The sequence below is a fragment of the Corylus avellana genome, chromosome 11 (assembly GCF_965113065.1).
Source record: "Corylus avellana chromosome 11, dhCorAvel1.hap1.2, whole genome shotgun sequence".
NCBI classification, from domain to species: Eukaryota; Viridiplantae; Streptophyta; class Magnoliopsida; order Fagales; family Betulaceae; genus Corylus; species Corylus avellana.
The window spans coordinates 300288-316209 of record NC_142500.1 but is presented as its reverse complement, the minus strand read 5'-3'; the positions used below and the strand labels follow the sequence as shown (position 1 = coordinate 316209).

Below are 15922 nucleotides of genomic sequence, written 5' to 3'. Positions count from 1 at the left end.
AAGCCAAACCCGCATTTATCTCCCCACACTCCTTTCATAATTCACACTCCAATCTTTTTCTAAATTTTTTAATCAAGAGCTGTATTCAGTATTATCAGTATGATTTGAGTTATTCCACTTCAACATTATTCTGTATTGGGCCTGCAGGAAAGACAGTTGTTGAATAACCCAGTCTTGGGCTCAGGCAAGCAGTTTGGAGACAGGATCCGTTCACAAACAAAATGCCTTTATATTCTCTGTTTGTGTGTCAAAACTTTAATCACCAAATCTCAATACAAGCTCCTAAACTACAGTAGAACTACATGACCCTCAAATCATTCCTGAACTAAGAACAATACCTTTGGCATATGCAATTGCTTTGGCCCGCTGCAAATGAACCACTCAAAAGCATTGACCTATTCAATTCCCTCACTCCCAGCTTCCATTCGTTTAGCCATCGTCTGCTACCTAGACAATGTAAAAGCTATAAACAATTTACCAGCATAGCTTTAATAAGCAGCAGCAGCATCCCCCCCTCAACAACCGATTCACATTGTTGCTGCTTGATATTCAGCATTCATGTTTTACGCACAAACTTCCTCTTTTTCGACAGCCCCCTTTGCTTTTCATCTCTCTTTCTCTTCTTTGTTTGCTTTTGGAATGACTGTCCAACTAAGGAGGGTTGTTCTTTCAATGCAAAGCTCTTTGCGACATGCCCCAAGTGAAGTTTCTTCAGCATAAAAATTCTTTTCAGCTCACCACGATGGGCAGTGTATGCACGTACCCAGGAGCAAAATGCGTTCTTGGCTAGGTTCTTGATCGTAGGCTAAGGAAAGATATGAAAGGAAAAACATTAAATTTAGAAAGAATAAAAAGCAACATACTAATTGTTAAAGATGAAATATGTGATTATCCTAGTGTACCCAAACAGAGGGAGTAATTTATTACGGATCAATGTGCAAAGATTATACCTCGGATAGGATAAATGATTCAAGTGCCTTCTGCACAAGTAGCACCCAGGGATGAAACTCTAAAGTCAGAACCTTCTTGACATAGTTCTTCTCATTGTACAATGGAAAACTATCCAACACTTTAAGGAGGGGATACTCAGTTAGTGATATGCCATGTTTCTCCAGGTCCAGTAAATAATCCATTTCAACTGGTTGCAAAAACAACAATGAATCTCCTCTTTCACCCAAGCGAGCAGTTCTTCCAACTCTGCATCACGGATCAAAGAAAGCATTAAGCTCCTATGGACCATTTATACTACATCAACAAGAAAGCTGCATGGGCTAGATTTACATATTCTAAGGACCCAGCCTGGGGAATCTCAAATGCTCATGTAACTTTAACCTCCTATCAGAGCACTATTCTGACGATTCCAGTAAGATACGAGGAAAACACATTTGCTGTATTTTTCAAAGATGTTTGAATGACTTAGGATGCCTCTGTTCTGAGATGCATTCAACCAGATGAATCTGGTGTACTCTCTGCCCTGTATGAATCTCATGCTCAGACATGGGCATATTATATAATGATGTTTGTCAATTGAATTCTAGATAAAATTCATTGAATGGTCATCTTAGACCGGACATGAAATCAGATAAGAGAACTCCTGGCACCACTAACAGTCACCGAGAGAGAAAAAGACTAGAGCAGCAAAAAGTTAAAATAATAACAATAGCAATAAAATCTTGAAACAAAGAACTCAGGAAGTCTCTGATACCTATGCACATATTCTGTAGCCTCTCCTGGAGAATCATATTGTATGATAAATCTAACTTCTGGAAAATCCAAGCCTCTAGCAGCAATATCTGTGGACAAGAGAAGAGACAATTTTTCTGTTTTGAAAGCCTGAAACGTGGTTCTTCTATCCTCCTGCTTCATATTCCCATGTAATCGAAAAGTTTTGCAACGAACTAACATCTGTCTTAGTTCTTCATCTGGTTGTGAATGAGCCGAGAACTTGAATGCACTTAACAGATAATAGTGAAAATCTACTGCATCGCATGTTGAAAAGAATACCACAATCTGTATAATGAGTATGTGAGGGAGCTTAGACAAATTGAACCATAAAAAGGAAAAAACTATTACATCAGGAAGATAAACTTTTAGAATCAGTCTGGAAGTAGAGGCAACAATGGCCGTATCCTCAGGAAAAGTATAATCCTTAATAATAAAAGGACACAATTGCAGTAAGTAACAACATTTATCAGTGAAATCTGGCAAGTACAAAGAGCTTCACATTTTGCTAAAAATTTAGGAATCCGTGAGGATATCGCAAATTTTTTGAGAATATATATTATGGAAAATAAGAAATGCTATTGATGCTCCAGAACTGGCAGTGGACTATAGTCTCTTGATACACTCGGAAACTCTAAACATGTGAAGATAATTCACCAAGATATTTGGACTAGATGATCAAAATCAAAGTTAGGCAGCTCAGGTAAAGCCAGCTCATATAAAATTCATACTCAAAGTGATCACTGTTTTGGTCAATGGTGATTCCCTACAACTAAAATAAACCCCACACAAGGATTCTGTTTTACATTTGGCGGGGTGGTGGGCAGGGAGGATTACACTGGGAGCACAGAAGAATGTAAACCTGACACAAGGAGTCTATTTATATTACTTACTCTCTTCTTTCCTTTTGTGAGGTGGTGGTGGGCAAGAGTGGGAAGGGAAGGAGGGGGACGGGGGGTACACAATTACACTGGGAACAGAAGAGGATATAAACAGCTGTGGTTAAACATGTAGTTAAACCTTTTTACCCGCCAAATCCAGTTTAAAGCAGTTTAGGGCATTACAAAACTAGAACCTCACATGATACATAAAACAATGGAAAGTTTAAAAGTTCAACTGTCTTACCTTTTGGCTTGTTCCTCTCTCAAAAAGATGCTTTAGAATGGAAAGAAGTACAGCAAGCCGTGAGCCACAGGGTACTGCATAGAAATTGGATCAAGACTTTTGTATAACAATGCTGTGAAGGTTCATAAAATCAAGCTTTCTATCAGCATATACCTTTCACATATCTCTGAACTAATTGATCTGGAACCCGGAAATCTCCAATTGAAGAGCTCGTGGATTTAACAGGATATTCAAATTCATCATTCACGTTAGATCCCAAACCTTTAAATGATAATACCGGCTGTATCTTCTTGTCATCAAGGCCAATCATAACAGGATTCTCTAAACTAATTTTAGCAAGATGATTTACTTTTTCATTTAAGGTAGCTGATAATAACACATTCTGCCTCTGAGGTTTAGAATTATATGAATCATCATTCTCCTTGCCAACATGGCCCTTTTTCCTGGAACCCAAAAGATCTAGTATTTCCTTTATTTCTTTCCCAAATCCTAATTCCAAAATCCTGTAAAGCACAGGGAGATACATCGTTATAACAGTACTATATATGTCATGGTTAAAAGTACCATAGGAACCAGAGATTGTAGGGTTTAGACTATACCTATCTGCTTCGTCAAAGATTATCCAACGCAAATTAGTGTGCAAGAAGGATGTTGTATTCTTTAAGTGGTCCAAAAGGCGCCCAGGAGTTGCAACAAGAATAGATATGCCTGCAAACGGACAACATAGAATATCCAATATATTTTTATGGACGTGTCCAAAGATATGACAATAGAAAGGAAACTGATTTATTATATCAAAACTAGACACAATTTCTTACCTTTGCGCAGCCTGGCTTTCTCCTTTGACCTGTTTTCACCACCCGTTATATAACCCGGGACAATCCAATGAAATCGGTGCAATAACTTCTGCAAAATTTCATAAACCTGCATGCATAGCTCCCGCGTTGGTACAAGGACCAACGCTATAACCAGCAGATCAATTAAAGTTGAGGATTAAAAAAAAGAAAAAACGAAAAGAATAAGAAAAAAAAAAAGAGAGCCTATAATGGCATTGACAGGAATGAATGGCAATATATCTTGGTTCTAACAATAAAAACATGTTAAAAACCAATATTATTTCTCCAGTAAAACGTGATTGAGCAAAATCAGCTACAAAAAACTCAAAATTCCACTTTCATAACAATGAATAGAGTTACTAAGACGCTCGTTCAATGCCTGGATTTGAATCCCACCACTATCATTTTATGTCTCTCTAAAAGAACATAACATGGAAAGCTCAACAAGCAAAGCATATGCATGACTAAAGAGTACGAGGATGTTTTACTCTCCATTAAAGAGACCACGCACCAAAAGTTCCATCAGAGCGCTGAACACGAGGTTGGTCCCCCTGCAAGTGATGAATAATCGGAGCCAAGTACGCCACCGTTTTGCCCGTCCCAGTAGCAGCATTCACAAGTCTACAGCACTCAATATTGAAGAGCACAAAACAGCAAACAGATGAAACTCTCTAAAGAAGAGACAAACACCAACAAGTAGAAGAAGAAGAAGGAGAAGAGAGAAAAGAGAAGCATACACGTGACGCCCGGAGAGAATAACCGGAATCGCTTGGGCCTGTACCAGGGTCGGGACTTCGAAGCCCATCCTTTCTGTTTATAACAAAGCAATGCGTTTCCGATTAGTGAAGCTAATTTCAACCAAAATATTAAACAAAAGAAGGTTTCTTTATCCAAATTTCTAGCTGGGTTCTATGTAATCAGTAACATAGATTTCTCACAGGTTCAGTACAATGAGAGAGAGAGAGAGAGAGAGAGAGAGAGACCTCGGAGCTGGTCGCATAAGGAGACTTGGAGGCCGAGGCTGGAGAAAGAGCATGATGCGAATATCTCGCTATCTTTGAGTTCCTTGCTCTTCGTCTCTGCTTCTTTACTACTGGCTTTTTCGCTTCTCTTCGTCGCCATGACTTGGAGGAGGGGGAGGACCTTCTTCCGCTTCAGGTTCTTAACCTAAATCGGAACGGTGTCGTTTTCTTTATCCATTTTATAGAGTCCGGATCAGGGTCTTATCGGTTTGTACAGTACTTGTATTTCACTACCCGGAAACCGACCCGAACGCCAAGGTATACCATGCTCCACTACCAGTGGGCTTGATTGGGCCGGATCAGCACCGGAGCCCGATCCTAGAGCAATTATCAGGCCCGATCCTCCGTCTACTACTTGTAAGTCAGCTGCGAAAACTTCCGTTGAAAGAGCGTCAAATCAATTGCTCAGGTAATAAGCTTTCAATAGCTCTCGCCCCTTTCTCTGTGCCTGGACTCTGTTACTTGGCGTTGTTTGGTTTTAGGTATAGATTAGGGTTTTGCATTTCGGTTCTTGAAACAAGTTCCAGCTCGATTGAGATTTCGAAAAGCTTGGCTAATTTCGCTGGAACCAAACAGAGAAGTTGCCGAAGATTGAAGGCTTATTCGATGGCGTCGAGAAATGAGGTCGAAGAAATCGATAACTTGGAGAAAGGTTTGTTGTTGTCCCAGCAGAAACTGGAAGCCGAGGCCGAAGACGAAACAGTTCTGTATACGGCGTCGTTCCAAGAGACGGAAGAGAATTTCGTCAAGCATCAGACGGCTCAGTGGGTTCTCTACTCGTTGCTTCTGATTCTGGCCTGGGGGGTTGGTTTGTTCATGTTGCTTTATCTACCAGTCCGAAGATATATAGTGCGCAAAGATATCCGCTCCCGAAAGCTCTATCTCACTCAAAACGCCATTGTATACAAAGTAAAATCAGCAATTCCATTTTCAAGTTAATTCTTTTGGATCACATGCAAAATTGATATTAGAAACTGCGATCACTTATAGTTTTCGAATTTTTTGCCTTTGTTCCTTTGAGTAGTTCGTCGGTAATTACTCGTGAAAATTGTTGGATCCCCTTTCATGGATTTAAGACAATGCTTTTCTTGATGCTATGCGGAAAGTGTACTATATGTGGAAACCATTTGGATAATACTCTGTTTCTTTAGCTCAGGTTACGAGGCCCGTACCGTTTCCATGCTTTGGAGTGTTGAAGAAAGAGAAGCATGTCTTGTTGCCTTCGGTTGCCGACCTTGTAATTGAACAAGGTAGAAAGTGTTGGCATTACTCTTTTGCATTATCTCAAATTTCTGGCAAATTTCATCAGTGTTCTATTGTTGATTGTTTCTATCAAACTTGCTCTTTAATTAGGATTAAGTAATGGTTAATTGCTTTTTACTAGCCCAAAGTAAGGGGGAAAAAATGATAACTAGTGAGGACTGATGTAACGACCCAAGGAATAGCGATAGCCACATTTGTGCTATCACCGCAAAAGGACTAGTTAATTTGAAACTTCCCTAAAATTCTTTATAAAAGCCCAATTTCACCTAAAAACTAAGCAACATAGGATTTAACACCCATTACTATCTTTATAAACCACTCACTTTATGTAAGCTATTCCCCATCTTCCCAATATGGAACTATAGGTGTTACAAACTCATGCAGTGCTTCAGTACCACGGCCTAGCATTACTAATTTAGCTCTGATACCATTTGTAATGACCCAGGAAAAAGCGCTTGTCACATCTGCATTATCACCCCAAAATGATTAGTCAAAATAAAGCTCAGTTTCACTTAGTAATTAGGCAATGTGGGACTTAGCACTCATGAATATTTTTATAAACCACATGTTATATGTGAGTTACTCCTCATCTTTCCAATATGGGACCGGAGTGTTTCAATTTATGTTTCACCTCATAGTTAAAGTACTAGATGATTGCAGTTTGGTTGACCCTGAGTTACTGGTTGTTACATAATAGGTTTGGTAGAACCTAGTTGTTACACAATATTCATGCCCAAGTATGAACAAAATATATAACTTAAGTTGGACCTTCAATTATTCCTGCTGCTTTTGCTTTTCACATGCATGCAGATACGCATACGGGGCTATGTATTTGAATTTTCATTTGTAGGGTCTCCAATTACCGCAATCCCGGTAATATTTTAGAAATATTTATTGTTACCTTCAGGGTATTTGCAATCCCTGTTTGGTGTCTACTCTCTTAGAATCGAAAATGTTGGTGTAAGACGGCCTCCAAGTGACGATGTTAAAATCCATGGCATTGCCAATCCAAGTGCTTTCAGGAAGGTAATCTCTAGTTTCAAATCACATTTGTCTGGTGACTTCAAGTTGCTGGATATGATTTCCTTTATCTCCCTTGATGCCCTTTTCAGGCTGTTCTTATGCGTCTCGCGAATATGAGAACTGAGGCTTTCTCTAGACAGGTTTCCACAATTGAAGACATTCCAAATTTAAGGGTAGGTCATTCATCATATGCTTATATATGCGGACATGCTACTAGAAGCATTAACCGGTATCATCACTTAATTTTACGCACTAATGTATTGGATTATGTTACTTTTGATTCTTGTGAAATCATGATTCTAGCATTTTAGTCTCGAGCCTAGTAACCCTGTAGGGAAATCAAAATGCTAGCTATGTAGCCATCTTGATTGTATTTACTGAATCTCTCTCTCTCTCTCTCTCTCTCTCTCTCTCAATATATGTCTCACTTTTTGTCAACAGCTGGCGTCTCCATCAAAATATCTCAGGCATGATTCTTTTCCGCATTCTGGGGACCTAATACTACTACAAAAACTAGAGGAGGTTGGAAGTTCTATGAAGGTAGGAAACCAATACAAGACTTATTTACTACCATAAGTTGGGTATGCGCTCTTTTCTTATCATATACATATGTCTTGTATCCACCACAGAGAGTTCAAACTTTAATTGAGGAGCAACAGTCTCAAACAGAAGAACCTATAGAGTGAGGTAAGTAAGCTCATAATGCTCAATAGAATGACCATTTTCTGGCTTGTGGACTTTGCTTTATTGGACATCTCTTTTATGCAGAAGCTGAATCTTTTGAATAATAAACTGAATGGACATGTAGTTGCACCAACCTTAGTCTACTAGGGGTGACTGGTGGCAAGCTTCCAAGTGCATCACTATGTGGCAATCCTAATTGCTTCCGTCAAGCTTTTACTTGTCTTTCAAAAGAGTATGGACCCTCCAATGAATGGGCAGCCTCTTGGATTGGTAATCCATGGGGCAGTTTCAGAATCCTAACCATCCAACATGTGTGTTTTTGTGTGTGTGATATAACTATTTATAGTCGCATGGGCTTTAGCTTATTATTGTCTATTGACTGACTGGAATATCCTGATCCTTTGGAATGTGAAATTCAGCTTGTAAATACACTTTGAGAAAATTGTGTTGAAGAAGCCTGTTTAGGTTCATGGACAAAGTTAATGTTATATAGACAAGGTTCAACAGATTCATTTAGGCAGAAATTAACTTCAAAATACAAGTGAATTTGATGAAAGTTTAAGTTGATTACGCTTTTACTGTACTCTGTATTTATAGGATTGTTGCTTGAATATTCTTATACTTGGTTTTTTTGTGCTTGTCCTTAATTTTGTTATTTTGGTATACTGGTTATTATTCCTAAGATGACCTAGATCTTAATCTACAGTGCAGGATGCAAAGTGACATAATAATATCATATCTTGCCATTTGGACTGAGAACCAACACACATACTAGTATTTGTGTCTGAGCCACCATCCCAGGAGTGATACTTTAGACCTAGAAAAGTTTCATAATTACTATTGAATTGTATTTGCTTAATTGTTTACATGTTCATGTTGGTGGACAAGGTTGGACTAGTCCCATTGACTATATGGGGTTGGTCATTTCATTTAGTTTGTATTTTATCACCTACTGACAGATGAATTATCTTAAATACATATCTTGATTGATCATCCCTCTCAGGGTCTCTGTATGTTTTTTTATGTTTTTTTTATTTTGTCTTTAAATCTGGTTTACCCCTAGATATTGGCTGTCACTGTTGAAGAAAAGTGAGGTTGGTCAACTAAATATATAGATGGAAACAGGACATGTGATTGTTGATGGACTTGGCCTTTGTAATGTTATGAATTTTAATGCAAATGTGGTTTTTTCCTTGAACCATAAAATGATCTTTCTTGAGAAGATTCTTATAGCTGGATATGGTTTCTTAAACCCTTGGGTGGGCAAAAGGTGGCAGGACTTATCGGAATGAACGGCCCATGACTTGGTAAAATGTGCAATTTCTAGCGTCAATAGGGGCTGGGTACTGGGACCAACATTTTGGCAACCCTTTTTTCTAGTTCATGGGGATTATACGGCCAGTATTTAGCCCACTGGGCTATTGTCTTCTCCTCAGAATGTCGTCAACTTCTGTAAGTTGATGCTGGCAGGCTCTTCAGTTGAAACTTCTTGTTGTTGGGCCGTTTTGGTCAGCCCAAGAGGTATTGTGCCTAATTTACCAATTTTAACTATCTGGCTCACATAGGATAGGATCCTTTCCAATTCAAAATGGACCGGAGAATATTCAGTTCATGGTTAGGATTTCTAAGAAAAAATCTTAAAACCACAAATAGGACACTTGTCCACTAACTAAAAATAATAATAAAATATTATTTTATATTTAAATAAAATAAATAATAAAATATTAAGGGGTGGTCGAACCTCCCCAGTCTGGGGTTGGGGCCCCAAGGGCCAAATCTTAAAAAAAAATATATATATATATATATATCAAATCGTTTGGCCCTTGGGGGTGGCCGGACCACCCCTTAATATTTCATTATTTTGTTTTTTATTTTTATTTAAATTTAAAATAATATTTTATTATTATTTTTAGTTAGTGGACATGTGTTCTATTTGTGACTTTAGGATTTCTAAGAATAAATCTTAGCCATGAATTAAATGTTTTTCAGTTCATTTTAAACTGGAGAGGATCCTATTCTGACTTACATAGGTTAAAATTTTCCAACTTGTTAACAAATTAAAATAGGTTCTTGTTAACAGAGATTGGAATCCTCTTCCTTTTCAAGTCTTGATTTCACAAAATTAATATTATATATATGTTGTCGTGTCATTTTTAATCTTAAATTAAGTGGAACCCGCACCATGTTTTATTTTATTTTTATTTTTAAAATATTAATTGTAAAATAGTTTCTCTATCAGCTACAATGCCATTTTTTTTTAAAAAAAAAAAAAAGAAAAAAAAAAAAGAAATATTTATTGGACCTCCAATGTTTTTTCAACTATTGGAGATGAGAAGCTCATCATGGGAACCCATGTTATGTTGTCTTTTTTATGAAAGGCTCAAGTCTTAAAAATTTAATGATGGTTGAGACTTAAATGAAAGTTGGTCTTGACGTCATTCTCTTGGATATTTTTCTACTCACAGGGTCAAGTGTGTCGTTTGAGCGAAGAAGAGAGAATCTGGGAATTTGGTTGAGAAGATGGAGTTTGGGTCACCAATTTCTGACTTCCCATTTGGTTCTGCACTGCACGTGCCCTCTTTGCTCTTTCTCTCCACATATCATTTTTCTGTATTTGCATTTAATACAAATAAATAAATAAATAAATATTTCTTCAATCTATTCTTGCCCATATATATATATATATATATAGGACATCCTTGTCCACTATTCATTTAGCAGTTTGTACTAGGTTTTTTGCTTCTTCTTCCCAACCTCTCAACCACCCAATTGAATGCCTAGTGCTTTTAGTTTTTTCAAAGTCCCTGTACCTAAAAGAATAATTGGTTCAGAAAATGTATATGAAGGGCATCGTGATCCCTTGGAGTTTGTTTAGCGGTAATTTTATCAGGTTTAGTTGATAATGACTGGGCATAGGCATGATAAGATTTGGTCAATGGGTTTGTGAGTGATTTATCAAAATCATTAATAGCACGTGGATCACACAAATAGAGAACAAAGTACGGGATTTGGCAAATAATTATTTTGTTGACAATTTGCGTAGAATTATTTCATTTTAGTGCCGAACTATCCTTTTTAGCCCCCCAAATTATAGGGTGGTATAAAAAAAATTAAATTTTATCCCCCAATAATTTAAAAAAAAAAAGAATTGTGCCCCCTCAAACTAACAGTTCTAATCCCGCCATTAATTTTATTGGCCATGACTTTATTGAGTTGCATACTATTCGTTTGAAACGAGGGTGCATGATGTTGATTTCGACACGTATACATTTGTTAACTAAATCTCGTGCAATAAAATTGTATTTATTACATTGTAATAACGTGCGCATGTCTCACCAATTCTAATTTACATAAAGCTCCAAAAAAAATCCACAAATAGAGTTGGAGCATACTTGGCGTGGAGGTCCTTTTTTAAGGCTTCTCACACGACCTCGATTGTCTTCCCTTCCCGAGATAGCTAGTACCATAATTGAGCATCACCATTACGGTGGTAGGCTACTAAGGGTAGTCTCTCATTCTCGTTGGTGCCATGAAATTCGAAAAATTGCTTGACACGATATATCCAACTCATCAGATCATTGTTACCACAACATCATGGAAAGCCTAGTTTAGCCACCTTAGGGGTTGTAGATCCGCTAGTGCTTGAACCAATTTGGGTAATTCATGACCCTCTATTGCGATTATTAGATTCGCTCTCAGTGTTAGGGCTCCAATCATCAATCAATTGATCAAACTTGGAATTCATGGTTGCAAAGATCTCCTTCATCTCATAATCTAGTTTGGTCTCCAATTGTTTCAATTGTTGCTCAAAAGGTGATTAGGAAGATGAAGTCATTGTTGACTCTAATACTAAGTTATTATGAGCCCGGAAACATACCGCATAATAGGACCTTGGACATAAAAGTTGACAGGATAAGTCATGTGTGACTTCCCTATGGTTAACGTAAGGCCTTAAAGGGACCTCAAACCTCACAACACAAGTGTTGATTTCTGTTAAATAATTCTTTGCCAACTTTATTGCAAAATAGTGTTTATATAAGGTTACAACATTGTTATTTGGGGCATTTTTTTGCCAAAAAAAGTCTATTGATTTCGCAACGCTTGATTAGGGGCCCTTGGGACACGTCGGTTTTTATGGCGACTATAATTTAAGTTTGAAACGTTTTTTTACTAAAAAACACTTAAAAAAAAGGGACGTTTGGAACAAAGCGCCCCCTTTTAAAAAATGGAGCACTTAGTGGTAAAAACGTCGTCTTTTAAAAAAGGGGCACCTTTTAAAAAAGGGGACACTTTCCTTCTTAAAATGAAGGCGCTTCCTAGGCAAGAGCTTTCTAGTGATGTGGTTGGTCAACTTGGGCTAGTCGGATCCAGTACCATAACTTCAATTGGTTAGGTTTGTCAATATTTTTGTTTCTCTTCTCATGGAAACACGATTCACGTGTGGTAGCTAGAGAAAACTACACCATTGACTGCCGCTACAAACTCTGTTGAAATGCCACCCAAGCAACAAGGAGGTAAACCACGCTTCTTTCAACTCAAAGATTTGCACCCAAAACACTAAACACTCGATCTTAAAAACAGGCGTCATAAATAGCACTCTTTTCAAACCAAACACAAAAAGCACCGACAAAATGCATAACTAGTGGGATGTTCGGCTCTTCCGACACACAACAACTATTGAATTCACGTTTCCTACGTTGTTGCAAATGTTGGGTAGTTTGTTTTTACTGTTGTACATCATTGTTTCTTTCACTGCTGCTTCGTAACTTCCTACTGCAAGTCTTTAGCCTTCTTCTTTTTTTCGTTCTTTCTTTCTTTCTCTTAATGTCCAAACTGCTAGATATTTTAAGCTTAATTCTAGCATAATTATTAATTAATATTGGAAGAAATGAACGAAAAAGAAAAAGAAAAAGAAAAATACCCGAATTAATAATGAAAGAGACTCAAGAGAGAGGATTCTATATTGTTGATCATGGACCATCACTCTTGATCGACTCTCTTGATGCATGATGTGTATATATTACCAAACATTGTGAACTCAATTGCTCAATGCTTCAAATTCATTAATTACCCAAAACTATAAATGAAACTCCTCTCATATTGAAAAGCCAATGTTATTGTCTCAAATCTTATGGTTAATTTGTATGGTTAAAAAAAAAAAAAATAATTGCTGTATCGAAGTACCACGCCAACGGGTTCCAAAGAACGAAAAAGGTCAATAATGTTTGTTAAATCACCAATTATTTAATAAATTTTTTTCTAACAATATTTGATTCTTAATGCATGCTTAATCATCGACCAAATGAACAAAAATCCTGATATAATATATATATATTCGACCATACTCACGTGCTGGGGTGACTAATAAACTCCAGGAAAATAGGACTTGCTGATTTTATGTTTATTAATTTGTAGATTTTAGTTGGAGGTATGCAAAGCTACTAGTATATTATATTTCAGTTTTGTGGCTTCCCCCTCTTGTTACGCTTCGTTCTCTGCACCCAACACATGGCTTAGAAATAGATCGAAATAAAAGGACAGCATTTTTTTTTTTTTAACAATTTGTTGACACGTTTCAGTATATATAATTGAAGAATATAAATTTATTTTTAGCTAATTGAAGAATATAATTGAACAATTTGTTGACACGTTTCAGTAGATATATTAACACCTAAGCACGTATTGAAACGTGTATAAGTTATAAAAAGAGTTGTAAGTACACCCATGCATATTAATTTATTACTCTTTTGGCACTCATTTCCATATACAAGCAGCCAGGAATGAAAAGACGGATGGTCATTAACCGTCCGCTAACCGCACTAACTTCCTAAGTGAGTACAGTTAGTAATTTTATATTTTGCTAATTATTAACTGCTATATATATATATATATATATATGAAACAATGTCGCTTTTGTGTTTAAAATTTTAAAGATATATAAAATTTTAAAAACGATGTCGTATGTAGTATAATATTATTGTATTACCATAGAAACCACATAGTTTTGGGTTTTTTATTATTTTTATTTTAAAAAAATTATTAGAGTTACTAATCGCTAACCGCTGGTTAACGGTCTAGGCGGTTTAGCAGAGGGTTAGTGAATTTTATTAAAGGCGACTACGGTTAGCGGTTTTAGCCAATAATCACTAACCGTAACCGTTTTTTCACCCCTAGAAGCAATGCAACAATTTGTGACACTCTCCATCCACTAATGACATATGTTTTTTTATGTTGTCATGCTATGTAAAATTTTTAAATGTTGTGATACTATGTATACTATTAGATACCGTTAAGAATAATGTTGTTTAATAAATTTTTATACGAATGTCATATAATTAAAATGATGTGAAATCTAATATAAATTTTACTTAGTAATTAACTTCCATTTCATAACTAACTAATTAATTAATTAATTGAGCTACTACCTAGGACGAAAGCACCGTATTAGTTGATGCAAGAGTTTATGTAGGAGTAGTGACGTGAAATGTTGAACGTGGGAGTTGATGTAGGAGGTTGAAAATTGGTTGATGTGATAAAAAAATGAGTGTGAATATTGAATTTTTTGCTCTACCTTCCGTTTTGTAGGTGTTATGGACCCACATGAGCATGAGACGTTTTCAACGTGAGGGTAATTGCATGGACTTTAGATTATTATCATTTATGACATCTAATCTTATTAGGATTCTGAATATTAATTATCATTAAGAGTTTTGTTAGGGATTTGGATTAAAAGTTAAGGATGGATATATTATTCTTTAAGCTTTGTAATTTCATTTAAATTGTTGTTGTAAGGTCCCCAAGAGGTAGTTCAATCGGCTGGGACCACGCCTAATTAAGCGAATATCACTAGTTCGAATCCCCCTCTTATGCTGACACGTAAAAAAAAAAAAAAAATTCTTGTTGTAAGCCACCCTATCTTCCACAATAAATGAGAGATAACAAAATTGTTTGATAAATTTTTTTTTTTACTACCTTTTTTTTTTTTTTTTCAAAACAAAAATGTTAAACAATTTTAAATGCAAAATATTCAAAATTACTTTTACTTTTGTGTTACATCATAACACTTTTCGGGCAAAATATAAAAAGTACTCTTTAAAAAATATTAACAAATATAGGTTAATTTTCGGATTGAGATCTATTCATATTTTTAAAAATTTTAGCTCTCCATTACATTTAATGGTTCAAATAAATGTAGAGGTTTGTATATTTACTTGAGGTAAGTGTGTTTGGCATGCTAAAAACTAAAATTATTTATCTCGGTAACACTAACTTCTGCATTTATACTAACCGCTAGATATAATGGAGGGCTCAGATTTAAAAATCCAAAAATTTGTCACTAAACTTGTATATAAATGTCAATTGCGTCTCACAACAGGTTTACTACCACTTTAAGCAAAATCCCCAGCCCATGGCCGATGGGCAAAACAAAAAGACAAACACTAGAGGACCACAAAGTCTGTTGTTGTGGCCAAAGCGACAAATACAAAATTCAATCCTAAATTTATTTAGTAATAGGATTGAGTATTGGGGCTAATATAAGTGTTAATCAATAATCATAGAAGAAACTGGCCTATTAGCTCAGTTGCTAATAGAGGGTCGTGCTAATAACCCAATAATTATAGAAGAATGAATAAATTTGATATAATTTTTTTGACAACCCTTTTTTGTTAGGTGTTAATATGTGATTAGAGTTCATAAAATATTTTTTAGTAACCGAAGTGACTTCAATGTTTAATAACAAATTAGAGTAATGTTATTATTTACAACAATTTATCAGACGCATTTCACACATTTTGATATGACGTATTTCAAGTTATTTGTCATTTTGGTTATTGTTTTTTAATGACTATCATGAAAAGTCATTTAAAATAATATTACGTCAGTCGAGTGCAAAATAAGTGTGAAAAAAAAAAAAAAAACTACAAGTTTTTTCAACCCTCAAAATTTAGGGTCTGTTTGAGATTGCGTTTGAGGGCCTAAAAGTGCTTTTAACATTAAAAAAAATCTGTTTGAAGAAAAAAGTACTCGATAAAAAAATTAAAAGCGCTTTTAAGAGTCTAAAAAGCTTAAAAATGGCCAAAACGCACTTTTGACAAAAACTTAAAAATAGAGCTTTTGTCCAAACGTTCTTTTTTCGACTTAAAAGCTTTATCTCTCAAACACAATCCTAAACTATGGGTGAAAATGCGGTTGCAGTTAACGGTTAATGGCTAAAACCGCTAACTGCAACCACCTAGGTAGTTAGTA

At 36.1% G+C, this 15922-nt stretch overlaps 2 protein-coding genes across 5 annotated transcripts; one reads left to right on the top strand and one right to left on the bottom strand.

Moving 5' to 3' along the window:
• Positions 1-209: 209 nt before the first annotated feature.
• On the bottom strand, positions 210-4851 carry LOC132165324 (P-loop containing nucleoside triphosphate hydrolases superfamily protein). The gene is made up of 10 exons (XM_059575836.2): positions 4667-4851; positions 4421-4493; positions 4195-4304; positions 3666-3809; positions 3447-3555; positions 3001-3350; positions 2848-2921; positions 1706-2010; positions 951-1197; positions 210-805 (listed from the first exon to the last, which is right to left on the bottom strand). Exons 1-10 carry the CDS (start codon positions 4803-4805, stop codon positions 557-559), a joined length of 1800 nt encoding a protein of 599 aa, XP_059431819.1. The 5' UTR covers positions 4806-4851; the 3' UTR covers positions 210-556.
• Positions 4852-5084: 233 nt separating this feature from the next.
• LOC132165325 (uncharacterized) lies at positions 5085-8666 on the top strand. Of its 4 annotated transcripts, XR_009438485.2 has the most exons (8): positions 5086-5614; positions 5862-5955; positions 6876-6994; positions 7081-7164; positions 7433-7531; positions 7621-7678; positions 7760-7907; positions 8382-8666. XR_009438485.2 is itself a non-coding variant. In XM_059575837.2 (7 exons), exons 1-6 carry the CDS (start codon positions 5312-5314, stop codon positions 7675-7677), a joined length of 756 nt encoding a protein of 251 aa, XP_059431820.1. In that variant the 5' UTR covers positions 5085-5311; the 3' UTR covers position 7678; positions 7760-8666. The 4 variants fall into 4 exon arrangements, 3 of the variants coding, with proteins under 3 accessions (XP_059431820.1, XP_059431822.1, XP_059431821.1); XM_059575837.2 differs by having other exon boundaries at positions 5085-5614; positions 7760-8666; XM_059575839.2 differs by lacking the exon at positions 7760-7907.
• Positions 8667-15922: the final 7256 nt, after the last annotated feature.